Source organism: Leptosomus discolor, chromosome 5 (assembly GCF_034619465.1).
Source record: "Leptosomus discolor isolate bLepDis1 chromosome 5, bLepDis1.hap2, whole genome shotgun sequence".
Classification (NCBI taxonomy): domain Eukaryota; kingdom Metazoa; phylum Chordata; class Aves; order Leptosomiformes; family Leptosomidae; genus Leptosomus; species Leptosomus discolor.
The window spans coordinates 43445281-43473102 of NC_141395.1; the positions used below are offsets into that span (position 1 = coordinate 43445281).

General features: G+C 41.9%; 1 protein-coding gene across 1 annotated transcript in view; it reads right to left on the reverse strand.

Moving 5' to 3' along the window:
• Positions 1–264: 264 nt before the first annotated feature.
• The window catches only part of ADARB1 (adenosine deaminase RNA specific B1), a 42156-nt gene continuing 14598 nt past the window's right edge, over positions 265–27822 (reverse strand). The window contains exons 3-9 of the mRNA XM_009954513.2: positions 25028–25142; positions 22214–22382; positions 21555–21703; positions 20778–20946; positions 10091–10272; positions 1831–2009; positions 265–1109 (exon numbers count right to left, since the gene is read on the reverse strand). Of these exons, the coding sequence (XP_009952815.1) occupies positions 933–1109; positions 1831–2009; positions 10091–10272; positions 20778–20946; positions 21555–21703; positions 22214–22382; positions 25028–25142 (1140 nt within the window). The 3' untranslated portion in view covers positions 265–932. The remainder of the gene's footprint in view (positions 1110–1830; positions 2010–10090; positions 10273–20777; positions 20947–21554; positions 21704–22213; positions 22383–25027; positions 25143–27822) is intronic.

The following is a 27822-nucleotide window of genomic DNA, read 5'->3' on the forward strand; positions in this document are numbered from 1 at the left end:
GTTAATACCCAGCAAGTGATTGGTTTTGGCAATTCAGGCTCAGTGCCTTTAAAATGAGCTTTTTTTTTTTTTTTTTTTTTTTTAAGTTGTCATGTTACTATTACAGTTATGATTGTATTCTGATGAGTTCCTGGGATATACAAATCACCTACTTCTAAACAGGTTTCTGCACATTATAGACTAAACTTCTTAACTTACAAATAATTATTTTGCTGTTTCCAGTTCACAATGGTAAAAAAAAAAATGAAGACTTCACAATGTGAGTAAATGGGAGGTAAATGTATTTTTAAAAACAGAATAAAAAGCTGCATGTTAAAAACTGGGTCACAGACTAATAAATACATACATCAAAGACATGAAATTTGCAGCAGCTGGTTTTAAAGAGCAAGGAAGTGGAAAAAAACTAGCTGTCCAGATTCCATTCTGGCTCTGTGGTCTATACACTAGAAATACCTGCAGTTCAAAAACGAGTTAACAGAGGAGTAGAATCAGCTTTGTCACCTATTTTCTTTTAAAAAAAATAAGCTACTTCCTAAAAGTGTGGTGTAAAACCTAGAGAAACTTTCATTTCTTCATGCACTTGATGATACTGAATTAAAAAAAGGAATTATTTTAACCCAGAAAAAATGAGTCATTGTATACTGTAAGGACAGCCTTACTGCAAGTTTTCTACAGTAAAAGTATTTCTAGGAATACAGCAGGAATTCCTTTCCCATAACAAAATATACAATTATGCATCAGATCGTCATTGATTTTCAATACTTAGGCAAAACAGAAACAGTTACTATGAAGTTTCAAAAAAAAAAAAGGAAAAAACCCAACTCCAAACAGTAAAAAGATGTTTTGACGGCCATGGAGATGCCAGAAAGCAATGCTGGACACCAGGAATTTCCAGAACAACCCCCTTTCCAAAGTGATGTGCAGTCTGTGAATTAGACCGTGAGAGAAAACTGATCCTGTTCAATGGGCTTCTCCACCCAGGCTCCAAGTCCCGCCTTCAGGAACGCTTTAAACAAACACTCTTTGGCAGTTTGATACTCAGTGGCTCCTTGCTTGGTATCGTGGTACAGGTTGGGCTTGAGGATCTTTGAGCGCAAGCTAGAGGAAAGCTGGGTGGTTCAAAGAAGAGAAAAGAAAAGAGACAAGAAACTATTAAGCCAAACAGTTTAAGAGTGACTGAGTGATTAAAACAACTATTATTAAAACAAGGTAATGACCTACTAAGCCACACGTTCAGGCAAAGGCAGACAGGCAGTACACAGCACCGCTCCTTCCAGCCATCACGTCTCTGCAGCCAGCTGTACCGCACCCAGCTGTGATGTCTGCCTCGTGCTGAGCGAGCCCTTCTGCAGCACCACGCCATGGCACTCTTGGGGCCAGCCTCAGCCCAGCTAGCCTGCCTTTCGGTTTCTTTGGATTATCAACTTCCTTCGGTGGAAGAAACCTAGACACTGGAATGCCACTGACAGAATCTTTCTTGTAGCTTTTCTTTCCCAGAGAGGACAGAGCAAAACCTCAGTAGGTTCAATTGCAGTGAAACGGGGATTATCCTTCCAAACAAATTAAAATAAGAAGGCAAGCTCAAAGGAGATAGCACCCTTTGCTTACTTAGCTACAAACCAAGGATTATTAGATCCTTGTGCACGTTTTCATCATCAAATTAAATAATAAGCTAAACAAACACATTGCTCTTTTCCATGACTACACGGAGCAGTAGTTCACATTGGGCTCAGCTTAAAACAGGCTCAGAAAGTGGCTTCTGAACACAGAAAGCAGCACGCACAGACATTTCATCAAGAAGTGGAAAAACAAGCACTCTGGAAGACATACCTTTGCATGAATGCGCATCCAGCGGCTGTAAAAAGCATGCTTACAAAGGCGAGATGCACGACCCATTTCATCTTTGCCGGTTGTAGCGTTAATGACTTCAAGACCAGTGTCTCCTACTGTCCAGTTCACACTGAAGTTTGGTGCTTTCCCTGGCTGACGGGCTTCTGCATTGCTAATACCTGAAAGAAAAGCAATGTTTAATGACAACGGTAAATACAAACTCTTGATTTTTGTTTTTTTTTACTGGGGAGAAAGCGGTACAGCAGAGCTACTAAAACCACATAGCTAAGCAGTCTTATGAGCGGATCTTTTATTCTGAGGACATTTTCCTGCAGATTTTTCACCGACTCGCAGAGATATCACTGGGCACATCTCATTCTCACCCCAGCTAAAGAACTCTCTCCTTCTGTCCTTCCTAGCAGGGCATGTGTGCATCGCTGGAGCCCAGAGAAACCAGCCTCCTCAGCAGAGGGGATTACAGAGAAGTCTGTGGCAAAGGTCCATGGGGACAGTAACATGAGCACCTTGCTACATGCATCTTCGGAGGATCTGGTCTTGCTTACAAGGCAAAGCAATGAACTCATTATTAACCTGCAAATAATTATGCAGCAGAAAAAAAAGAAGTTGCTCTGCTCCTGCACAAGTGACTGCTGCTCTTCAGAGCCCACTCAGTAGTGGGATAAGCTGGGTGTAAGAAAGAGCACATACTGCGAGGTTTTGACAGTTGTACCTCTCCAATCGATTACCTTTCACTCTGCTGTTGCAAAAATGTAGATGCACATTGCTTAACTCATTTTGAAACGGGGGTGAAACTGTGAACCCTGGTCATCTTTCAACAGACAGTTACAATTGAGCTAACAGCTCCAGACTGCAGTCTTATTCAGAGAGGTCGTGCTTATTTGGAAGCACCTACATTGTGCTTTTTCACTTTCCCTCATAAAAACAGAGGTAGGGCAGAGCAGTGGTATGAGACAGCAGGATGCCTCGCAAACCAAGGCATGAAGGTGCCCACATTTCAGTAGCTGTCGAGCATGTTTCATTAAAAGCTACCAAGCTATTTCCTCCTCCTTATGGACTACACCAGGGCACAGCGTGACTGGCACAGGCAGCGGCGCTGACACTGTGGGCATCCAAGTTAGACAAAGGGAGTCCCATCCTCCGCAGAAAGCCACAACTAGCAGACATTTGAGTCCTTCAGCATAAATTGCTCTGTGCTGCAGCTGCCTCCCCACTTTGTGCCCATCGCTACTTACAGCACACTGGACTCAAGAGAGGACGCGGATCATTTTGCTCAGATATTAAATTTGTAGAATACCAGGTTGGAAGGGACCTCAAGGATTCTCCAGTCCAACCTTTCTTGGCAAAAGCACTGTCGAGACAAGATGGCCCAGTACCCTGTTTGTGCAACACCTCTCAAATATGGCTCCATCTCTACTAATGGAGAAGCAAAGCCACCAGCAATCTAACCAGAGGGTGAAGCAGGGCCGGCTGCCTGCCCAGCACGTGCAGTGGGATGGCGCTCGGTGCTCGCAAGCAGCAGCCAGGGCCACGATTTTGGGTTGCACATCTACGGAAAAGCTGAGGAGCACATTGATTTTGGTCCTGCAGATGTTACAGGGCTGGCAAAACTCTACCTTTAAAGTGTCTCACTTGTCTCACTGAGAGAGAACAAAGGAACGGGGCAATTTTTTCCTTTTAATAAGTAAAGATCCCATTTTTACTTTAACATAGCTCTCGCTGAGAACCTATTTCAAATCTACTCCGAGGTTATGCCAGGTGCTACACTTTATAAAATCTGGGGAATTTGTATAAAGTGAACATAAGCATTGCAGCAGGATGCATTTCTTGCTGATATTTGAAACACAGAGTTAAGCCAACCTCAGGCACCCGAGCACAGGACTGGGTCTCATGGCACCTTTGGGGCCAGTGCTGAAAGTGTGCGAGACCTACAAGGTCTGAACAACATAGTAAAATGCAGGCTGCTTACTATAATCAATTCCCCACTTAATAAATAAACAAACATTTTAAAATATCAATCATATTGAACTTCTTGAAGCCGTCATATTTTTATGCTTGATTTATGTCAACCTGGTCACTATGGCTGATAACTAATAATTAAATGAATTAGTAAATAATAAAAAATAACCCTACCATTCCCTATTTTCTCAAAATATAAGTTGAAAAAAAAAAAAATCAGAACAAAAGTTTCCTGAAGAGCTCTTTTCTGATTTTTTTCAGGAGACCGGCATCTAGGAGCTGAAATACAGGAGGATGCCATGGACCTACACCCACTGATCTGTAAGCTGGTGAGTAGGGATGTGGGATCCTGACGCTGACCAACTGGGAGGGCAGACAGTGGTCCCTGCTGAGCAGGTACTGTCAAGAATATCACACAAGCAATACTTGAGGAAGACCCAGTGAGAAGAGGGCTTTATGACAAGATGAGAGTCGAGAAGTCCTCATCACAACTCTGGATCCTTCTGAGCAGTCGGCAATGAACACGTGCAACATCCCTCCTGAAAAGTGGAGCTGGTCATGCACAATGCGACTTGTCCTGTGCCACTGAAGGGTGAACACTGCCGCGCCAGGAGTCACACAACACCAGGCTTGCACCTAAACACCTAATCAATCATAAATTTTGGGTGCACATAAAACAAATCTCAACTCTGAGTCTCCACAAGCACATAAATCCAGGATGCTTTTGTGAAGCTGACTCATGCTTAATCAAAAGTTGTTTTCACCAAAAGTAACTGAGGCAAGAGGGCTTATTTTTTTTATTGTTATATTTTTTCTTTAATTTAATGATATCTATACCTTTGCTATTGTTCCACACACTACTGAACAAGTACAGGGATCAGATCTAGTTCATTGAGTCCTGCAAAACTCAATTTGCTCCTTGAGCCTGCTCCTGCCCTATTGGCTACTCAGACACCTGTGACATCACAAACAAACCAAATAAAGATGAGGAAGCTGAACATCCAGTATGCACTACATTTCTATGGCAATTATACAATTGCATTCCTTAGGTTATTTTGATGAATTAATTAAATTAAAGGCACCAGACTCAGAACTTCAACTAGACTTAAATAGCAACACCACGTTCAGCTGCTGAATTATCTGCATAAACCCTGGAGAGATGGCAAAGGAGTTCCTGAAGGTGGATCATGAGTAGCACGGACAGGGAATAAAGGTCATCTCAAAAGCAAAGCGTCTGATGACACTTTAGGAGGATTGTATCTTCCCCCTCAAAATCTGGACATGAGTATAGCACAATAAGGTAAAACCAGTATGGGAGAGAAAGCTAGGATAGAAAGTAAAATATTTTATTCTCCTTTGAAAACTGACATAACTAAGCTATTTAGAGAACATTGCTCAGAACTTGTTGAATATTATTATAATGGGGTATAATAAGCAAAAGCAAAGGTCACAGCTCTTTGTGCCAGTGCTTATATAAATAATAAAGCTTGAAAGTTCTATGAGGACAGAGCTCAAAAAAGCTTCATTAAAAAGGGGACAGAGAGCTGAAAAATACAATGTGAATGGGAGGATAAGGTACCAAGGAAACAGGAAAAAAAAAAAATCACCAAAGGTTCTGCTGAAGGATTAATTTTTGTTAAAAAAAATAAAATATGAAAAGTGTATGCATAGACAGAAGTCAGAGGAGTGCTGAGGCACGAACATTTATAATAACCAATCTTGCCATGGCGGGTGAAGCCTTCTTGTGTACAAAAAAATGCATTAATGTTTTGCAAAAAGGGTGGGTGCAGTCCCAGGATGGAGTCCCTCTTCACAGGCAACGTGCCAGAGGAGCCATCTCAAACTGAGATGACAGTAAAAATAGTTCTAGCACATGTGTATGAGGTAAGCAAACACTAGTTACGGCACCCAGACAATATTCAACCATGTTCAAGGAAACTAAAGACGAGACCGCAGGAAGAGCAGTCATGATACATAACCTCTCATCAGAAACCATGGGAGTTCTCCAGGATGAAAGGCGGCCAACGCAACTCCAATTTTTAAGGAGTTTAGAGGTGTTCCAGGGAACTACCAGTCAATAAACATGACATCTGCACCAGGAAGGCTGCAGGAACCACAATACCGCACTACTGGGTACAGACATAAATACTGTTAACAATATTGGGAACAACTCAACAAAAAACTGCCTGAGTAAGTGAAGACTGGAGGTGGTCAGTGTGACAGTAATTCTTGGGGAGCCCAGGGAGTAGAAGGCCTGTCTGTTCGATGTCCGTTAAAACCAGACTTAATGGACACCTGGATGAAGACAGTCTCCTTGGGAAGAGCCAACACAGCTGGAGACCCTCAAGCTCTGTGCAGACCTAGGAAGTGTGTTTGTGTGTGTGTGGAAACGAGGTGAATAAGATTGGTGACAATACTACATTATTTAAGAAGGTAAATAAGAGAAGCAGTTGCAAAGAGTAGCAGAAAAAAAAGCTTACAACATTGGGTGACTAGGAAATAAAAAGGCAGATGGAATTCTTCACAGATAAATATTAGGTAATAGACACGAGGAAAAAACAAAGCCATTTTGCATAACGAGTGCTGGACTTGGAGCTGGATATTAGCATTGAGGAATGAGATTTTAGTTTCAGTTCTACCAAAAGGTCAGGTCAATAATCAAAGGAAGCAAAGTGAATGTTGGGAATTTTTACTGAAGGATCATGGAAATGAACAGAATATCACGATGTCCCTATATAAATCAGTACTGCTGCTTTATCTTGAGTATCAGGTGCTGCTCTGGTCTCACTAGCTCAAAAATGAATCGTAAAATGGAAGGGATGATCCTTACGTGGAAGGGTCTCCACAGAAGGAACAATAAAGCAGCCTAAGAATTTTCAGCTTGCAAAAAATAGGACGTGTAGGAATATCGCAGAGCTATACAAAACTGAGCGCCATGACAAAAGCAACATGACACTGCTTATAGCCTTATCATCCAGAGCACTGAGGAGCATCTAATTACATCAGCAGAAAGGAAATTCCATTGCACAAGTTGTTACATGTCCCACAGCTCTCCTCACTAAAGGAGGCTGTGGACGGTAAAAAGTTTAAGCCAGTTCAAGAAACAAAACCAGGAGTTCATGAATAAAAGATCCATATGGATTTCTAAACACTAATCTAGATTGAGATTCTCAACCCCTGACTCGAGTTGTCCCTGAACTGCAGATTACCACTGCGATTCTCAGGAGGTATCTGCAAAGGCTTACTATGTCCTTCTGCTTTTCACTGCCTAACTACCTGTGGGAAAGATTACTAGGCTAGACAGATCATACCTTAAGAGCTTGATCTTTCTTACAACAGTTCTTCTGCTAGTGACAAGATAATCAGCAGACATGACACTGCTCCAGGATGTTTCATCCAAGAACCAAAGTAGGAAATACCTGTCAGCAGCACCACGAGGAACAGGTCAAAACCATCAACAACATCATTTCTGACAATACTCTGGTAAAGATGGGAAGCTCTAGAGAAACTAAATCATAAGAAACTATCAACAGATCAGACTTCAAAACAGGGAAAACTTTGCTGTATTAATATTACCATCACAGCTAAGAAAAAAAGCATTGTCCACAAAAGCAGACACTACTGCAGGGTTTGTTTGAGTAGCCATTGCGGTCAGGAGAGCACGTCGGGGCCCAGCCTGCCATCTGCTTTGTGGTCATAGCCCCAGCGGACGCCATCAGCCCAGGTCCTTGGGCATCTGAGCACACCTACCAGCAACAGGAACCAAAAGGACAGATGCCTGATGAAATCTGGTTCATATTAGTTGCTTCCAGTGAAGAAGAGCTTGTCTTTTATATGTAATGGGCCCTCTTATATTTAATGACTTCTGCTCTCAAGGATTTTCAAGGGCTGGTTCTCTGAATGGAGTATGTACTCCAACCCAGGTGAACTTCTTCATGCCCACCTCCCAAAATGGCTCCAAAAAGAGTCTGTGCATATTACCCTGCAGACTGGCACTTTGTTATTGTCTAATTTAGACAATCATCCTCATCCTATTTGATTGAGAAAATGATCCCTTTTCAGATTTTTCTAGAAGTTCACAAAATCCAAACCCATCTTCTCTTCAAGTGAGCTGGACAATACTCGGTGAGAGCTCATGTGCCCTCAGGGTCTAAAGGCATCCCAAAAGGCTGGATCCTACAACCAAAAGGTTTCCAAGAGTCAGCATGGGGAGGGCGTTTTCTACCAACATGTGGATTTCCCACATCCCCTAGCTGAAAACCAACTACTCTGATAAGCATGTTCTCATTTAACTTGCTGGGAAAAGGAGGTGTAAGTAGAAAATCTCCTATGAGGAAAGAAAGATGATGAAAAGACAATTTTTAGCAGTAGATAACAGTCTGACTTTGACTTAATGCAATTGTCCCTGCAGACATAAAACTTGTTTTATGACCATTAAACCCCCAGTTTTTCCAGTAGTTTCTCAGCTAAACAGGTGAGACAGTGGGGAAAGACAGCCATTTCTCTTTTAGTTCATCCCTCTGGTAGAGATCAGTCATCATCACACAGTTGTGTGTGCGGTACCAGGAGGAACACAGAACTGGAGACAGGTCCTTCTGCGGTGCGTATTCCAGGTAAAAGCACACTGCAAAACGTGTGAATCAAAGAGCAGATGGGTAGCTACACAAATGCCCCAGCTGAATCCAGCAGCATGGGTCAGAAGACTAGCTTTCAGGAATGAACCAGTAGAAGAAAATCCATCAACGTGATTCTCCACCCAACCTCCCAAACCAACTTCCCGTACATTTTTGATGTGTATGTTCATGAAAAGGCAACAGCTGAGAATGTTTCTGAACTCTCTCTACTGCTCAGCAAGTCCTGGCTGAACTGTTTAAATAGACGGTGCTATTTCACGGCAAATAGATGATATTGATATTGCAGAAAGATGATTTTTAAGAAGACAAGGTACCCTTATGTGTTGTGAAAAGGTTAACAAAAACTCCTCCCACCTCACCCCAAACCTGCTGTGTTGAAGAATTGATAAAAATTCCCCCAAATAGGACAGAAAAAGTTCATACATCAGCTACTATGCCCACACAATTTAATATTTGGTACTGTGAGTGTTGTAACCATTACTTACTTGCTAATACAAGGACAAATACATTACTTAACATTTTAATACGTCCTAGCTCAGGGAATCCTTATAATTACCTTCCTTATCTAAAGAAATGCTGGTTGTTCAATATGCTATTTTCCCCACTCCCTCCCTAAATCTATTTTAAAAATTCATGTCAAACTTTATAAACATGCTTTAAAATACACAGCTTTTTTTCCCCTTGAAAATAAACAGACACATGCCAAAAGCCAAGCTCTACAGAACAAAGCAGGAAGGATGAGAGATACCAGTTTTAAAGCTTTCACAGCATTACTGTAACCAGCAGTTTTAGATGCTTCAGAACTTTCCTTTGAAAGCCATGGCTCAATTAGAAGTTACGACCTGTAAATTCAAATACTGCCATTCCTCTTAGCCCCACTAGAGCCTAGGATCAGCGCAAAGCCAAAGAACAGTACTTAAGTGTTCAACAGCAGCTGCAAAAGGCAGCCACTAACTACACTGGCTGAGGCTCACCATATTGCTGTCTGTCAGATATATTTAATACTCCGTTAAAAATATTCCCAAAGAATGTGCCACCAGGCTCTGAATGCAGAATCTGTGCACTAACCTACAAAGTGGAAATTAAGATATCATGATTATTGGGTCATACAAGCAAGTTGGGTGCCATGCTAATTAAAGCTAATGCTGCATCCAACAGAGATTGATGATAAAAAGAAAATACAACTGGTGGCAGCTGAGATGTTCTCTCCATCCATTTTTAGTTGGTTATTGATCTAGAAATTGTGAACTAAATGTGTCTATCTTGGCATACTGATTAATGACGTGGCCGTTCATCAAATATCTGTAATGGCAAGAGAAGTGACAGTGAGATCTAACGTGCTATTTCATGGGTGGGAAGAGGTTTCACTAAGCTGGGGCCTTCAACTCGCCTCGCATATTGCAGCAATTCTGTAAAACCGCATCCAAAGGTTCATACCCCAGTTCTTTCCACCTTTTAACTTGTGAAGGGTCCTTGCTATGGTATTTCTGACCGAGTATCTGTATTAGGTCTAGACCATAACTTCTCTGTTGTAACCAGAAAGCAGTTTACTCACGGTACATAATTTGCAAGGTTTTGAGAACTGCAAAATCACATTGCTACTGGAACAGACTTAGTTACCGGCACGGCCTTCTCCATTAGATACTTGCCACTAAGTAAAGGTCTGTTGAGGGTATAAAGAGGTGGTAGATCTTCTATCTCTGCTATCCTCTGGTATACGGCTCTGGATAGATGATCCCCATGATATAAACTCCCCAAGATGATGCTAGAGAAGTAAATTGGCTCCGCAAAGAGGCTAAGTAAGGCTCCTTGAATACCCAATACGTTCCACCTAAGAGGGAGGGAAAAACAAAACAAAACAAAACAAACAAAAAAAGACTTTCTTTTTAATGGAACAAGTAACATCTGCCAGACATAATAGCAGTCAATCACAATGGACCAGACTTTCAACCCTTCCTCTCGACCAGAACACGACTATGGTAGCATAGCTGTGACTCCTGCCAGAATTTCAGAGATCAGCTTATGAGATACTCAGCAAAACCCTGAGTAAGATGATCTATAGCAACAGGTCTACTCTGTCTACTCAGCATCCACTTCAGGAGCAGACTCCATAACTTGACTTCCCCAGTAACATGTCTGGCACCCTAATGCCAGAGATGGACAGGATCATTCAATCGGAGAAAGCCGAACTGTGAGCTTCTCAGTCAGAAACAGTAGCTGATGCCTCCAAAAGACACTGGGCAGTGGGCAAAGCATCCTTCCCAGAATGCAAGAAGGATTGTGTCTGCAAGACCTCAGCACCATAAGGGAAAGCTTGTCCTTGACACCCTAGCCAAACTGTCCACATCCTGCTGCCAGAAAGGACATATGCAATATCCATGGGATGGGAGAAAATTGAATCTGAAAACTGAAAATACGCAAAGAGTGCGTATACTCTTTGCTCAGTTTGGCAGCTACTTGGACTCCAACCACAAATCCCTGTCTGCACCACTGTGGCCTACACTGGATCAGGCCTGGTGGCAGGGATATAGCATGCATAGGAGCAAAATACTGACTTTTTTTGTAGCTATGTTCATTTGATCAAGTTTTGGCCCTCAATCTGTATGTAACAGTCACGCAAAGTACTTTTTAAAACCTCAAATTCTCCTGCAGAGTATTTTCACTGTCCTTGTCTGTCTCTGAGGTATACTTGCAAAGAGCTTGGTACTATTAATATAGCATACCTGAGTACAACCGCAACACCCAGACACAAGCAGCAGGAAAGTTTCCTTTGGTGCTTGAATAAAACAGATAAGCACAATGGAAGCTCTTGTGCTTATACAGAATGGCTGCCTTAATTAATTAAAAGGCCCATCCTAAACCAGGTTGCAAGGTTCCCCCAGGAAAACAGGGAACTCTGATGCTGCTAACAGCGTTTCTTGCAGCTTGTGCTGGGATGGCATGGCTACACATTGTCATCAGTTCGGGCTAGAAACTATATAGCACAACTGCTTCATTACTGCAAAAACTGAACCACACTGTTGTCTACAAGACTTGCAAAATGACTAAAAAACAAAGGTAGAACAAAAAATGCAATCCAAGGAAACAATTTCTTTGCATATATTTACTGAGGATGAAAATGGAGGCAATGTACATTAGCTTACTCACCTGTCATTAAAAAGAGCTGGCCCTAAGAAATGATAAAAATACTGTGCTAATAAAAAATAAGGCATATTTTACATTGAATAAAGGTGTATTTTGTATAACACTGAAAATGCAATCAGCAACCAAATGTCAGAGTAAAGATATCAAGTGAAAACTATTGCTTTCCAGGGCCTAGATGCCTTTCTAAAGACCTTACCATGACTAGAATTTTGTAAGCACAGAGGTATTTCAAATGCCGAACGAATCGCAACAGTATTTTGTTGTTGTTTGCATTATTACCTACATCAAGCACAGAGACGCATATGGACTGCTAAAGGCACAAATAATACTATGGAAGAAACATCTGGAAAGAATTCAAGACTAAGCGGTGCAAACCGGGGTTTTACAATTGTGTCTGAAACCCACAGACACGTAAACCGAGCTTCCTTCAGTGAGGCACATCACATTCTACTTTTCAGGAACAGCACTTGAGTGATGGATGGACATTTTAAAGAAGGCCAAAGCATTCCTCTGGCAAGCCCTAGCTCCCTAAATAAAACCTTTGCCAGACCCTGTTCCTTGCTTCAGCCTTCAGTCTTTCCAGAGCTTGTGTTTTGCTGCTTCCTCCCACACTCGGTGACCTTCTCCGGCACAGAAAATGAAAGCTGAAGTTTGTCTTGCTCAACTTCTTTTGATTAAAAGAGGAGGAGGAGTGTGGGCACCTGAACAAGCTTCTGCAACGTGACCTGTATGAACTGGTATTACAAGAGCTATCCTGTGACTGCTCACATGCCTGCTGTTTCACTGGAGTGCACGGCATCGCGTTCACCACTGTGGTATGTGCTTGTGAGTGCTGGATTCAGAGCAGCTGGCTTGCTGCAGGGACCAGGTGTGCAGAAAGCATTCACACAAACAAAGCCTCAAGCTCTTAATATTGATTAGTCAGGGTTGGACGGTGGTTAGGTTGATAAAACTAACTTTCAATTTCAATTGTTATAAGAAAAGAACATATATTTAGCTATAGAAACACACCCTTGTATCAGAAACTGGCAGTAATGCAGAGATGAACATGAAACCCAAATGAAATTCTGCAGATTGTAACAGAGTCAAAGGAAGGACTGCACAGAGACTTTCTTCTTGTCCTTTTTCATATTGTTCTTTTTTCTGTCAAACAGTAATTTCTCACTTCCATTAGCATGTACACTAAAAGCCACCTTTATAGATAAAAACTGAGAAGATGCTACACAATACCAGGCGTCAGTTTTTGAAAAGCTTGTCCTTCCAGCTTACAAGCACCAATGCTCAGAACGCATGCCAACAAATGCTGTCAATCTAGCACTAAAAAGTTTACTGAAATCACAACTTCTTTTGAAGTTAATGGATCAAATTCCGTATTTCACTACAAACCGTGAAGTGCAGAGCAGAAAAAGCAAATTTATTACTGGAAACTTTATTAAAGTCAGCATTGCCTTTTTAGTGAAATAATTGAGCAAAGGACCTTTTTCTTCACATTAAAAACAGTATCAGAAAAGGGTTAAGTAACTGAAGTGACTTAAATCTAGCTTACAAACTCAAACCTTCCAAGGCTCAGATGTAGTCCATAGCACAGAAACGAACATTTCCATGCTGCAGTAGAGCGGACACAGACTCTGGCCATGGCACAACACACTTAGGAGCATTTGGTGGCTCAAGAAAGTGGCAATAGAAGACAAATCTCCCATCACTAATTCAGCAGTTTAAATCTCTTCTGCACCAGCCACAGGCAAAACCACAGAGCTCTCACATAAAATGACCTGACCTCAGGTCCAGTCTTATTGGGCAGACCATAGAGCAGACTGGATCCATGCAGTACCTTTTCTCACCACTAAAGCAGGAAAATGGCAGGATGTTTGCAACAGAGAAGAGCACTAAAGCACAAGCATAAGCAGAACACAGGAACGCTGCATCACGTCAATGGCAATCCTGAGATGCCTGAAGTAAGGTGCATAGACAAGAGATTTGCCAAAAGAGAAGAGCACCTCAGCAGGCAGACAGACATCCTCCAATGTAAAATTTCTCCTTGGAAATACCTGAGATGCTTGTCTTAGCTGAGCATAAAACCAATACCTCTTATGATGGTATTTTACATCATCTGAGCGTTTTTGTTTTAAGTTACTACAAGAATTTTCTTTCACAACCTTTAAAAAACTTCAAAGTAAACCTGATATTTAAAATACAAGCCTTTGTATTGATACAAAGCATGAGCCACAGGATTTAGGTCCAGAATGCCAGCACTTACATAGAAGTGCCTTGATTTGAGCTGGGTGTCTGGATCTCATTACAGTTAATGGTGATTTACTCAGCAGCCAAATATGACCACGGTTGTTGGGCTGAGCAGCTCTCCATCAACGAGTCCGCATCTAATGCCAGGGAAGCTGGGGCACCTGCTGTGGATGGGGATGCCTCTGGCCCAGCACCAGCCACGCGTTCAACGGCGTGCAACACACTTTCAGCTTCAACTCTGCGGTTCTGCAAGCGACGCCCAGGGCAAGGAAAGGCAACCTGACATGATGCCAGAAAGTTCAAGCAAAGGCGTATTTACTCATCCTGAACTGGCCTTTCGCTTCTGAGCTGCCTTTTGTGAGACAGAAGATCATTCAGAGTTGCCAAGCTGTTTGGTTCACTCTCTACCAGGGGTTCACTGAGGTAATGTTTAAGCCCTACCATGTTTGATGAGGTAACAAAATTTCTCAAGCTCTTCTACCAACAATTAGAAAAGAGCTTAAGCCTAAGAAAGGAAACAAAAGCTACAAATCAAAACCACAGCCCTCCTTTTTCCTCAGGCAGGCCAGCCAACACACTGCAATGGCCCTTTCTAGCACCCAGATCAGAAGGTTCAGTGTTCCCAACACTGCACGTAGGAGCTACTGCTGCTTTTCTGGGACAAGGAAAAAGAAATTATAACTTTATCTGACTATCTGGCCAGAAGCAGCTCCAAACAGTTAAAAAACATAAGGAGAATAACAGTCAAAGGATACTGTAATCTGCTGCTGCTGTAAGGGGGTGAAGTTGCACCCCATCATCTCCCCAGCGCCAAGCCTGACTGAAAAGCACTCTGCCTATCACTGCCTTGATCCTCCTCAGCCTGCTACTTTTACTGCTTGTTACAGCTCTCCATAAAGTCACATCAGTGACATGCTTCAAGTTTTTTTTAAATAACAACCCCAAAAACATGGCCTTATATTTTGAAGAGGCAGTTTCTCTAGTCCAGTTTGCAGCACAGCTCCACAAACAACTGCCAAGAGGCAGGGAGATGCAGCGTGCGGGAGGGATGCAGCACCTAAAACACTTTCTCCATCAGAGAATGCACTACTGATAGTGCACACCCAAATCCAGCTGAAAGTTAGCTTGCTTTTAGAAAGGAAATAGGTACTGGACAAATGATGCTTTCTCCTGCAGAGAATCTTACTGAGTTCAGCTCAGCTGTTCTGCTGAGCAAAACAATGCAAGATGGAGCAAACTGTGTGAGAGCAACAAATTACACCTGGTCTGACCAACACATAACATTTATCCTTTTAGTAACCTCTCATTATTCCTCTCTAAACTCATTATTTCATATATTTGTATATTCACTGTTTGCTATGAGGAAGAAATAATACATAATTACACACAGCTCTCTTATTTGGTATCAGGTTTATTTATTTGTTGAGAAACTTCCATCAAAGTTAGAATCATAGAATCATTAGGTTGGAAGAGACCTCTGAGATCATCAAGTCCAACCGTTAGGTCGACCTAACACCACCATGCCCACTGAACCATGTCTAGAAGTGCTACATCAACATGTTTTTTGAATGCCTCCAGGGATGCTGACTCCAAGTTGTACTGGCAGATCATCTTTTTTGATGCAGTCTTTTCCTTATACAAAACCTTTGCTTTTCACTGAATATTTTTTGTTTAGCGTGAAAAATTCAGCCACCTGAAAAATTTCAGGTGTGAATCAAAAACGACTTCAATTCAGAAACGCTGCTGAGACGTCTCCCTGGCACTATAGCTTGGGGTGCTATGTATCCCCACTTTGCTCTACAGTTCACAGTTCCCCATGCAGACTTAGCTACAGTGAGACCAAAAGACCAAATTTTCCCTGTCACCAAGGTTTTGCCATGTCCTCTACCTCATCTACAAAGTAATGTTGTGCCCAAGTGCCCAGGGAAATGCTCTTTCAAACCACTACATCTCACCACCTTTCCAGGCTCGACCCCAACGGTGGCTTTTGCAGATCTGTGCACATGAAGTGTGTTCAACTCATGAACATTTGTGAGTTTAAATATACACAGGATACTCTGTGTAGTGTGCTTGCCTGAGGTTTTATAGATGAGGACCATGTTGGAGAAATCTGAATTTTACAAATTTATCGTACTCACTGGTTTCCTTATTCTACATTCATCACTTCGATCCTATTGATAACAAACTGGAGGATGGATGCACTTTCTCAACCTTTTTGCTGTTCTCAAACTTTTTGCTGTTCTCTCTCACACTGCATTAGAATAGAGGGCAGAGAAACCAGGGACTGACACCAAATCAAGAGGAGTCCTCTCTGCCTCGCTGTGTTGTCACACTTTTGCTTTAGACTACCACATGCTCAGAGGCAAGGGTATCTACAGTGGATTCCTAAGAGGTCTATTGATTTCTTCATGACACACAGCTGATTTCACAACTCTTGATACATGAAAAGGTAAGTAAAATTTAACTCTGCAGCAACACTCTCATAGAGTGTGCTAGTGTACCTCTTGCAAAAAAAAAAAAAAAATCAGGTTGAAAATACACGCTTCAGGTAAAAACTCTCCTCTGAACTTTCCAAACCCAAATGACATAGAAATTCTGTTATTTGCACTATTTTAGAGAAAACATAGAAACAAGAGGAGCCTAACAGCAGTAAGCAATAAAGCTTGACATTAATATCAAATGTCTTAGTATGACTCTCAATAATTTTTATGCAGACGGCGGTATTCCGCGTTGCATTTCCAACAGTGTGCATGTGGAATTGGTGTCAGAATTCATCTCAGGAAAATGAATAGAGTCTCCTGCAACTACCAAAACAAGGCAGACTACATTATGTACATGGAAAAAAACAAGTGTTTACAATTCAAAGAGCTGCTCTTATTAATATGATCTATAAACAGCAATGACTATGAAGAAAGGAAAAGTATTTGGTAGGCATTTTGTTTACAACAAGCTTTTACTTGCAACTGATGGCAAGGGAGAGAAGGTGTCAACGTGTGAGAAGGTGTCACACTGTCCCCAAAAAGCATTTTGCCTCCTCCCATGCATCTCCTGCCCTCCTCCATGATGGAGGCGCACAGCTCAGATGGCAGCCATCTCAGGGCGTAATCCCTAAGGCAGGCTGGCCTTACCGCGACACCAACAAGATTTCAAGGTCTTTCGAACTGCAACGTGAACCAAGAGCTCCCCACCCTCACTGTGCATCCAAAATGTGGTGCAACTTGCTGCTTACCACAAAGATGTTGGAAGCCGCAGACCCAGGGGCTCCTGCTAGCACGGAACAAAAGGCGCTTGTGTTTGCAGTAGCTGCGCCTGTGCATTCTCCCGCATGTTTCTGGTTTCCAAGACTGCTGTGATCAGCCTGCCAAGTTTGAGGCTGGCAGCATCCCCAGGGATGCCTGCAGAGCCCTGTGATGGCCTTCACCTCTGTAGCTCAGTGACAAGCATTCGTCTTTGCAATCACATTCGCTGTGGTTCATTACTCATGTGCAGGGACACTTCTGCTGCTCAACTCCAACTCAGACCTGCACTGGGCAGGCCATGACCTGCTTGCTGGGCTGTACTCTCATCACCTGGTAAAACAAATGCACAGAGCTGATTTCATTCCGCTGACTGCAGTCTGGTTTATTTTCTGATTTTAAATCCGATTTCTCTTTTGTTTCCTTAAGAGGTTAACTGAATCTCTATGACCAGCCCATGCCTTTCACGACACACAGCATAAATAGGCAGCAACATCTTTACATGGAGTGGAGTCAGAGCTTCTTTTACCTCAAGTGGCTTGGTCAGCAGCCCATGCTATCAATCACTAAGTGCAAGAAATCCATGGTCTTTGATAGTAGCACTTCTCACAAACATCTTTTTATTTATCCTGAGGTCAGATTTGCAATTACAGACAAGAGAATCTGCTTTCCCTTGTAGCTGTACCTAGTCTGGCAACCACACAGCTCTGACTTGTCTCAGCTTTTCTGGTGTTGCCTGAATTTGCTGCATACCAGTGAACCTGGGTCAAGACCCAGGTCACTGGTTTGAGAGGCTACATGATGCTACATCTGGTTATTTAGGTGCTACATCTTGGGTAGTGGTTTCCTACCGCTTTCCGCTGGGTTTCTTACCTAGGTGTCACACAGCCACCACATATCAAAGAGAATACATTCACATCGGCCACTGTCACTTGGCTTAAGAACTGGTGAGGAGAAGCACTGCTTGTATTGCTGTTCAGGAATCACACCAGCTCCATCAGGGAGATTTGCCACTTAGAAATAACTCTCAAAGACAGATGGATGAGCATGGACATAGCTGCAGAACATGCAGCCTTTAGTGAGCATGGTAGGATTTTAAAATGTGTTTGTGCAACGTCATCAGTCCCAAAAAAACAGGCGGTATGCTCAAGAAGACAAAGCCATTGGGGAAGTAAAGAGAAAGATTGAGTTACAAACCTCAATTCAGATTTCCTGCTCTGAATAAGCACAAAACAAGGCCAGTGCCTGGGCACATGTTCTTTCACACAAAAGATTTCAGAAATAATGTTTTCCCTTCTTTAGAGTAGAAGAGCACCAATGACTTCCCCTTTAACAACTTGACCTAATGTTAAAGCTCTTCCCAATTCCTACAGCCTTCCTACCAATGAAATGGGGTGAAAAAAAATTTTGCTCTTCTCTGCAAGACATTAGCCACAAGTGGAATGTTTCATGAGAAGTTACGTAATTATTTGAAGCCAAAAGACTTAAAATGAATGTGGGCATAGAAACACATTAAAAGGAGAATGACAAAAGTAGACACCATAAAGTACCATGGAACAATGTTAGGATACATTTAAAACAAATGCATTTGTATTAATGTCCCAAAGCAGCTACTCTGGCCACAGAAACCACTCTAACACCATACTGCAGTACCACCAGGCACTAATACACTAGGATAATCCTGTTCTAACGCTTCTAACCCAAATGGGATTACACTCATGGCCTTTCTCACAATTTTTCTTGGATGTTGCTACCAGGCTCAGAGGGTGCTAGAGAGCACACTGTCACAAAGTGCTCAGAGGCTGGAAATAACAGCTTGGATTTTACACATAATCTGCACAGATGAGGCTGTTCAGATACAAGGAGTTTTCCTGCTTGTGCAATCCTGCACTCCAAATTTATCTACGTCTTTTCCAGGCTGGAACTGTGAACCTTTGGGAAAAGCTCAGTGGAAATTCACAGGGCTCAGGCATACTGGAGGACTGACCGCTGGACACTACAAAGCAATGCATTCTTTCAAATGTAAATGGATAAAACATGGTCATAAGTGTCAGGGAAATGTAAAAAAAAGAAAAGAAAAAAAAGAATATGAAAATTTGGGCCTCCTTACCCGTCATACAGTCTTTGTTCTGTGTCAAGGGGTTCTATTTGCTTCCTTCACTGGCACAAACAAAATTATTCCCATTAGCCCCAAGGAGAGGTGACAGCTAGCTACGGAAGCGAGAGATGGATTCTGTTCTGCATCACACAAAATCAACAAAATAGTCAAATGTGTTCTAGCTCAACAACTGTCTTAATTTTTTTTTTTTATTTGCACTAACAGTTACGATGATGCGATAAAAGGAGTCAAATGAATGTGGCACAATTACCATGTCGGGTGGTTGGGAGAAGTCCCTGGCATGAAGCTGGGGAATTTATTTCGTGAATTTTATTGAAAATATTATAAAAGAAACTGAAATGTCATTTTTGTAGAATTACCTTTCAACAACCCACTGTCTTAGCTTCCGAAAGGCCCTATCTGTTTATGTCAGGGGGATTTGAACTGAAGTAAAACGTCTTCCCTCAGTAGAGATGCTGATTACTTGAGACAAGACTAGAGGAACAAAACAATTACATAACCTTCCTCCTGTATCTTTGATTTGGCATATGAGGTTCACAAGAACGGTTCCAACTTAATCCACTTAACTTTTGAATCAGGCTAACTGAGACTTTGCAAAACAGCAGAGCTATTTTACTTAAAAATTAACTAAAATATCACCAGCTGAAAAACTTGGCATTTCTCATCTGTTTTGCAAGAACACAGAGGCTGCGAACACACAGACTCATTTCAAAAACTTATGTTGCAACTCTCCCATACTTCTGATACTTGTTAAACCATATTGCTGCTAAATTTTTTGGAGGGTTTTGAACAAAAAATTCTTTCAATCTTTGTCAAAAAGGACAACAAAGAAGGAATCAGATAAAATATCAATAAAAGCACCAGTAATGGAAACAAAATATTTAATTACAGTAAAAATATTTAAACTGAAATTATTTTAATTTTAAAGTTAAAAATTAAGTGTCCATCAATTAAAGTTTTTTTTAACTGGAACACTTTTTCCCTGTATAAAATAATATAAAACTAAATCTACCCACGGAAAATTTATGTATCTTTGATGATAAAGAATCAAAGACTGATTTGGGTTGGAAGGGACCTTTAAAGGTAGTCCAGCCCTCCCACCATGGGTAGGGACACCTTCCACTAGAGCAGGTTGGTCAAAGCCCCATCCGCCCTGGTCTTGAATACTGCCAGGGAAGGGGCAAGGATGTATGTCAGAGGAAGTCATCCAAATATAACTAATGTAATCCATTTATTGCACTGTTGTGCTAATGCTATACTACTTCAGGGGGACAAAAAAAAAACACAAACAAAAAAGCACATTCCTATGCTATTTCCCCGTGATACAAATACAAAACAAAACTGTCATGACTTGAAGTGGCTGGAATGATAGATAATGATTTCACTTTGCCTCTGAAGCCAGCAGAAGATCTGACACCAACTGCAGGTGAAGAACCAGAGCTTTATAACTGGAGTTACAGCCACCCCCACGCTACGGCTAAGCAATGAAATAAGCCAATTGATAACCTGCATGTTCACCTCGGGTATCATGCAACCCTCCTTTCCTGTTCAGCAGTAAAAAGCAATAGCAAAGAAACCAATCATTTGGTGTCTCACCTCGCTATCTTGTCACTGCAGGACATGGTAAGTAGCCTTTCTCCTTGCAACACGCCATCCCATGTCTGGATAGTGGTAGTCGAGCGCACAGGGATGGTCCCCTCCCCAGATTCTATTTTTGTCCGTAGCTGTCCTCTTGCTTTGCGGTTTGGATGCCTGTCCCCTTGATCTAAATGACAAAAATCATTTACAATTGGCTGAGAAACATTTTCAAAGTCTTTTACAGATAGCATTACAACAAGAAGAGTCAATTACAGGTATTTTTCTGCATAACTGCTGGCTTGCATAACAATTTATATTGTTCCTTGCAAATTATCTACAGCATCGGATATCTCTCAAACACTGTCTTGTAAAACATACTTGCAATTAAACCAAGCTTCCCACGAAGGAGCAGTATGCAGCAGGTAGCTCTTCAATTCTCTTCTGCATGTTAACAGCGTTAGAATGAAGTTAATGGACAGATCAAGAAAGGGGCAGGCAGACAATCACCGTTAAAAGATGGAAACGGTGAAATGGTTGGGTTAGCTCTGTACAAATACTTGCTGACTCACTGGCTTATCTCGGCTAGCATTCAGCCTCTTCAAGACCACATGGTGGACCAGCCTATACCTAACTTCTCCCACACAGGAAGAATAGCTCAGATTTTTTTTGAAGAGATCTTTGTCTAACACACATCTATGCTAAAAGGAAAGAAGACACCTAAGTTTTAGCTGGGCCTCTTGTACATGCTCCAAGAATACTTTAAACTCCCTTGCTTGAGTAGGACTGCTATCATACCCTCTTGTGCTGCTTCGTGTGGTGAGAAAATCCTAGCGTCGCCACAAGGAGATGTGCTGATATAGAGATGAAACTGCACGTTCTCCTTCAGCTTAAACCCGCCTCGCTCCGATTTGATAAAAATGGATTTTTGTTGATCTTCTTTATTGCTGAAACAGAGAATAAAGCTAGAGTCAAAACTGTCATTAACATGTAAACAGCGGTAAGCTAGGCAGTCTTAGGCATTAAAAACAAACACAGGTTGCCTGGAAATTTTATAGTATAAATCTAACAGTATTCCAATTAACAACATTAAAAGACCATCGAGACAAGAAATACAGCGCCCTTGACATCCCCAGATGTCAAGAGCTTTCAGGCAATTACCAGCAAACAGAACATAACCACCCTTCAGCCCACTCGAGATTATTTTGATTTACATGTTTAGAGTTTACAAAATGATTCCCAATTATTTTTTCTTTCCTCCCCTCTCATGATTGACACCTAACTGAATACATGTTTTGTTAAAGTCAAACTTTGGGGCAAAGGGCCTGAGTTCAAAAGTAATCATCCTAATGCAACAGGACAAGTGTTTCACATTAAAATAATTAAGACAGATGTTTTAGACAGACAACTTTTCAGCTTCGTGCAATCAGCTCATCTGCCTTTTCCCTCCAGCTTACCTTAGATAAAGCTCAAGTTGTGTATACAGAAATTTAAGCAGGCACCGGCGAGAGATAATTTCCGCATGGCAATCATTTAATGCAAGACCACGATCACTCATGTATTCACCATTGATGCATTTTGTTCCTGTAGAAACACTTATTACCAGGGCATCTTTCACATCTGTACCTGCAGAACAAAATTTCAGGAAGAAGATGCAATTAAAATCACAAATAATCTAGGCAGAACCCAAAAAAGGCTCCTTGGGTTTTTTTGCTTGCTTCTTTTATAAAAAAGGTTTTTCTTCTGATACTTTCTTTAAAGCAAAAGTTTCACTCGGCCGTACCCTCCCTGTACCAGCACGGTCTATGGTTCTTGTGAGTTCTTCATGTTGAAGTTCAGGCAAGTTAGAAATTGAAAACCTGCAAGGAAAACCTGCTGCTTCAGGAAGAGTTATTAAAGCCTGAGCTCCAAAGATGGTGCTTTTTTCCTGAGCCCCAGGCAGCCAGCTAGCTTCCAGTATGTACCTTCTAGCCACCTATGCAGATATTCACAGTGACTTTAGAAATCTGAAAGGTGCTGATTTATTAAAACAGCAACACATAATGGAAGGGTATTAAGCAAACAGGAAAGGTAAAACTAGGGAATGAAGAAGTTTAAATGTTTAAACCACTGTAAAGCTGATCAGCAGTATAACGTTTCTAGAAGTGTAGTTCTTGGTATTAAATCATTCTGTACAGTAAGATTTTAAAAATATTTTGGATGTTTTCTATACAGAGAACTGTCTTTGTTACACAAAAAAACCCCAAAGGTCAGCTGCATGAAGAATTCGGAAAGACAGGTCAAAATGTTACATCCCTCTAGCAAAGCCCTCAGCAAAAAAAAGCCTCAACAAGCCACACTAATTCCTCTGAAGCTCTCAATGACTCACCAGCAGAGGCAGATAGCGGCTGAGCCTTTTGCTGCCTTCCTCCCACAGAAGACTTACTGTAGAACGGAAAAGCAGGAAACCCTCTTTCAACCCATCCCAAGCACTTAGAGTTGAGGATCCTCCCATAGCCACTTGGCTGCATGACAGCAGTGCTGATATAATGGGCATAACTAGTAATTAGCAAGGGAACTGGTAATTGGAGTAATTAAAAAGGTAGTTGAAACATGGACTGTTTCAGCTCTCACTCCTGATGAAATACACAGTCTTAAAAAAAAAAAAAAAAAAAAAGAGCCTAAGCCCAGCTGCCCACCCCTGCCCACAGGGCTGGAGAAGACCATGGAGGAGAAGCAGGGAGCCGCTCCACGCTATGACTCTATGACACAAGGCTGTGCAATGGGGGCATCCAATTCCAGGGCTTCCCCAGACACTTATCCATGCAAAGATGGTTTCTAATTCTGTGTAAAGCTATTTCTTCAGTTAATCAAAATACCTTGTCTTAATTCTTTGGCCACATGGCTCTTCTGCAAATTGTGGACACAGGGCTGTAATCACAATAAAACCAAAATATATTAACTAAAACTACAGCATGTTCCTCACAGTGCTTTGCATTTGGGGCTAAATCAGCCTTGGTATCACACGACTGTTTTGGCTGTCGCTGAACAGCACTTGAGGAGCGTCAAGGCTTTCTCTCCAAACCTCCCAAAGGCCAGTGTGCTGGGGGTGGGCAAGAGACTGGGAGAGGATGCAGCCAGGACAGCTGAGCGACAGTGACCGAGGGATATCCATAAGCGTTGTGCTCAGCAATAGGAGCTCAGGAAAAGGAAGAGAGGACATTTGAGGTTACAGAATTTGTCTACCCATGAGTGTTCTCGCCCTCCTTCCATTTTCTCCCAAGGGCAGCAAGCAAGAGGCTGGGCGGGTGTTTGACTGCTGGCCAGGATCAGCCCACCATGGATGTCTTGTGACAAAGTTTGGGCTGCATTGTCCCCTTGTCACATTCCCCTGTCCCTAGAGCATGCAGTTATTGTCTATGCTAACCAGCACCCTCAGACCTCTCTGCTCTGTGGAAGAGGGCCCTACAAACACCTCTACAGGAGGAATGGGCTGGCGTCGCCCAAACCACCAATGGAAGGCTGTGCATTTATCACAGATATCCACCTGACTCATAGAACTAATTTGCAACATTTCAGGACAGGCCCAAAATGAATGTCCCATCAAGGGTTCAGATGGATTGAAGACTGAGATAAATCTTAACGTGAGGAAAATTCACCAGCAGTGTGGTCGCACATCAACTTAGGGCAGAACTTCACTGTTTTGGGTGATCTGGCAGAGCACAGATCTTGTACCAGCAATCAGAGAACCATCACATCACTGCTGCTTGTATGTGCATACCAGTGTCAGCTGCCAAACCACAAGCTGCTTTCTTCAGATGTTTTTACTAAAATGACTGAGACACAAAGGACTAAGAATGAAATAGAGCAAGAATAACTCTAACAAAGTGCAAAACCTTAAATAATTCAAAAGAAGGCATATTTTCTTACATAATATGCCAAAACCCAAGAATGCCATTTATGTGACCTATGTAGGGAAATTTATTTTAGATTTACTTTCAAAAAGTTACATGACTAATTTTAAAAGATACATATATTTTGTAGACCATGAGTTATTTCAGATGTCTCAATCAGGCAGAAGACAGGAATTCTGCGGAAACGGAAGTATTTGCAGGTCTAATTTTCCTGTAATTACCTTTAGCCATGACTTAATTGCTATATTTAGTGTACCTTGAAGATTAAACAGTAAAAATACATTTCAATACTAGTTGACTGAAAAAAGATAGTTTACTAGAATGCAGACAGAGCTCTCGTAATCAAGCAGTTAACATAGTACTGGTTTTTTTCTTTACCTGTTGTCATGACAATTCCAGCAAGGACTTTTCTACGTGCATGTGGAGATGTGAAATTTTCTGTCAAATCACTGAATTTATCTACAACCAAGCGTGCAACAGCATCAGCTAAAACCTGTAGGATCACACAGAAATGCACATTAGAAAATTAAAGAAAGGATTTTAAAATTACAGCAGCATTGAGTTATAAAGATTTGCATTTTTAAATTATTTAACACTATAAATTAAATAAGTTTGTATTGTTCACTTCAAAAACGGGTATCGAGGCATCAGCAGCATGTCAAGGAGGTGGCTGTGTCCAACGTTCAGGCATACTGAGCACTCATAACTCTTTGTAAGTGGAAGCAGAGCTCTGTGTGCTCCACATCTATTAAAACAGAGTCAGACAGCCCTAAGCCAAGCATCAAAGTACCTAATGCTCATGATCGTTATGAACACTTGAGGCTTAGGAGAACAACTGGATAGACAGATAAGTCTATACTTTCATGCTCAAACCTCAAAACACATCATTTCAGTATCCTCAACATTGGACCTGACAAGAAGATTGAAGTGCAAATATCAGGCTCCTCAAAGCAACATGTAAACCTTTTATAACAATCGAATTTATTATCTAGCTATTACTTAAACAAGAACAAATCTATTTTCAACACTGGTTAAATACTTTCTATTTCTTATTTATTCAAGACATACACAAATTTAGGAATAGAAAATGTCAATGTAGAACCCAAAATAAGCTATCTCAAAATTAGGAAGGATTTATCTCTTTCACCTTCAGGAAAACTTGAAGAGTAACAGGCACGGCCTTGTTGCATCTTGCCAGCAGGGCCAGCATGCAACATCGGGCAGGCTGAAAGGGGGGCTAACTTCTAACATTAAAGAAAACTTAAAAATACCAGTCCTGCTCTTGTTGAACAATGGTTCAGTTCAGCACTGCAGCTAACTTCACATGCTGTTTTTAAGGCAGTTGGAACTGTAGCAGCTAGGAGAGATGAGTTAAGATCAAATTCTTGAATTTTCACCTGAAAAGAAACCAAAAACCAGGGCAATCTATGCAACAGCATCGCTAGCACAGCTAGCTGTTCCCAAGGGAGCAGCTGAGAAGGGCAAGTTACGTGCTGGACAGCGTGATGAGCGGTGTCCAGGCTGGCAGGAGAGACAGGGCAGCCCGTCCCCACCAATATCCCACCAGCACCAGGACCAGCAGCTGGAGAGGAGAGGTTAGCCAGGGAGGGAGCTCAGGTCTCCATCTCAGAGAGCCAGGTGTAAAGAGCTTGATCCGGTTGTCCATGTGTTGGCACCCAGCAGTATCTGAGATGTTCTGGGGTAATCACCTGGCCCAGCGGCTGACACACCAGAAGTGCACAGGTCCTGTGTCATACCTGCCAGTGCTATGCAGATGTCTTAGATACCCAAGAGCATCCATTGCGGTGCTAAACACACATGTAAGCAACTACATCAAGTCCAAAATGATGGTTGTGAATGACAGTCTTCTGCTTACAACTTGTCTTTGAGCTCTCAGTAGTGGAAGGCGGCCATCACTCCCACCCCACCAGAGGGCCCAAGGCAAATCAACAGGGCTGATAGGCAGCAGTACACAGAGCTTGGGGGCACCCACTTGAGACGGTGGAACATAATCAGTTCTAAAAACAGACTGCCACGGTCAAGAGAAAATAAAGAAAAGAAAAAGAGGGTTTGAAAACTGCCAAGCCTGATTCACCACCGTTTTCTTAACAGTGCTCATGAGAACCAACAGCCTAGAAATAACGTGGAGGAGCTCTTAATGTTGTTCCAGAATGTATTCCTTCTGGAAAAGCTTTAGCAGCCATAGAAATGATTTCAGAGCTCCACAGCTTTTTCCAGAATCTGACTGGAGACAGCAACCACAGTCAGTTGTGACTGAGGTCACATCTGCACCAAGCATTGGCCAATGTTTTTCAGTTGCACAACTTGTAGAGTCAGAAGTCTTCAACATTGCAAATAAAAGTCTTCTTGATGCATTTGAATGGACTGCAACTCAGAAACTCTTATCAACAGATCAAGAAATTTTTCAGGAACGTAATTTTGCTCAGAGTCTGTGAACATGTCTGGCCAGGCACTGATTTTCATACAGGTCTTTTTGCTGCTAGACCCAAAATTGTATTACAACCTGTGCTCTGACAGCACCATGACCATGCAGCATAAAATCTGCATTTAATTGTGCTAGGACTCACCTCATGCAGAAAGCTGAACTTTAAGGTAAATACACAAAAGAAAAGTAACGAGCAACAGTTTTGTTGCCACCCTAGTTTTAGAAATGGAAAATTAATACACAAAAGGTTTAAATGATTAACCTCTCCACAGCCATGTGGGCGGATCACTGCAGGCACAAGAAACAGAGTCCCCATTCCAGTGTTTTATCTATATTCCCACTGCATAATTATGGATATTGCTTCCCAGACGCAAGTTTTATGCTCTTATTTCTGTAACACATATATTTTTCTGCTCTACCTTACATCATGATATGCTGGACAGGAGAACATGGCTGGCAGATGGCAAGGCTGACAAGGCATTACAGGCAATGTAAAATGGTGCTCAGTGACATTATAATGGAATATACCAGTGAAACAAACTTTTCCAAATAGGGATGGATCTGATACACAAAGAGAATACATGCTTCAGCAAGGCTTCAAATCCTGCCAGAAAGGGTTGCCATCCAGTTAACAAACAACATGGGTCACCCCTTCTCCAAAAAGAAGTGAGCAAGAAGACTGGAGGAGTATTCTCCAATGCTGAGCCACACAAACCCACAAAGTTTG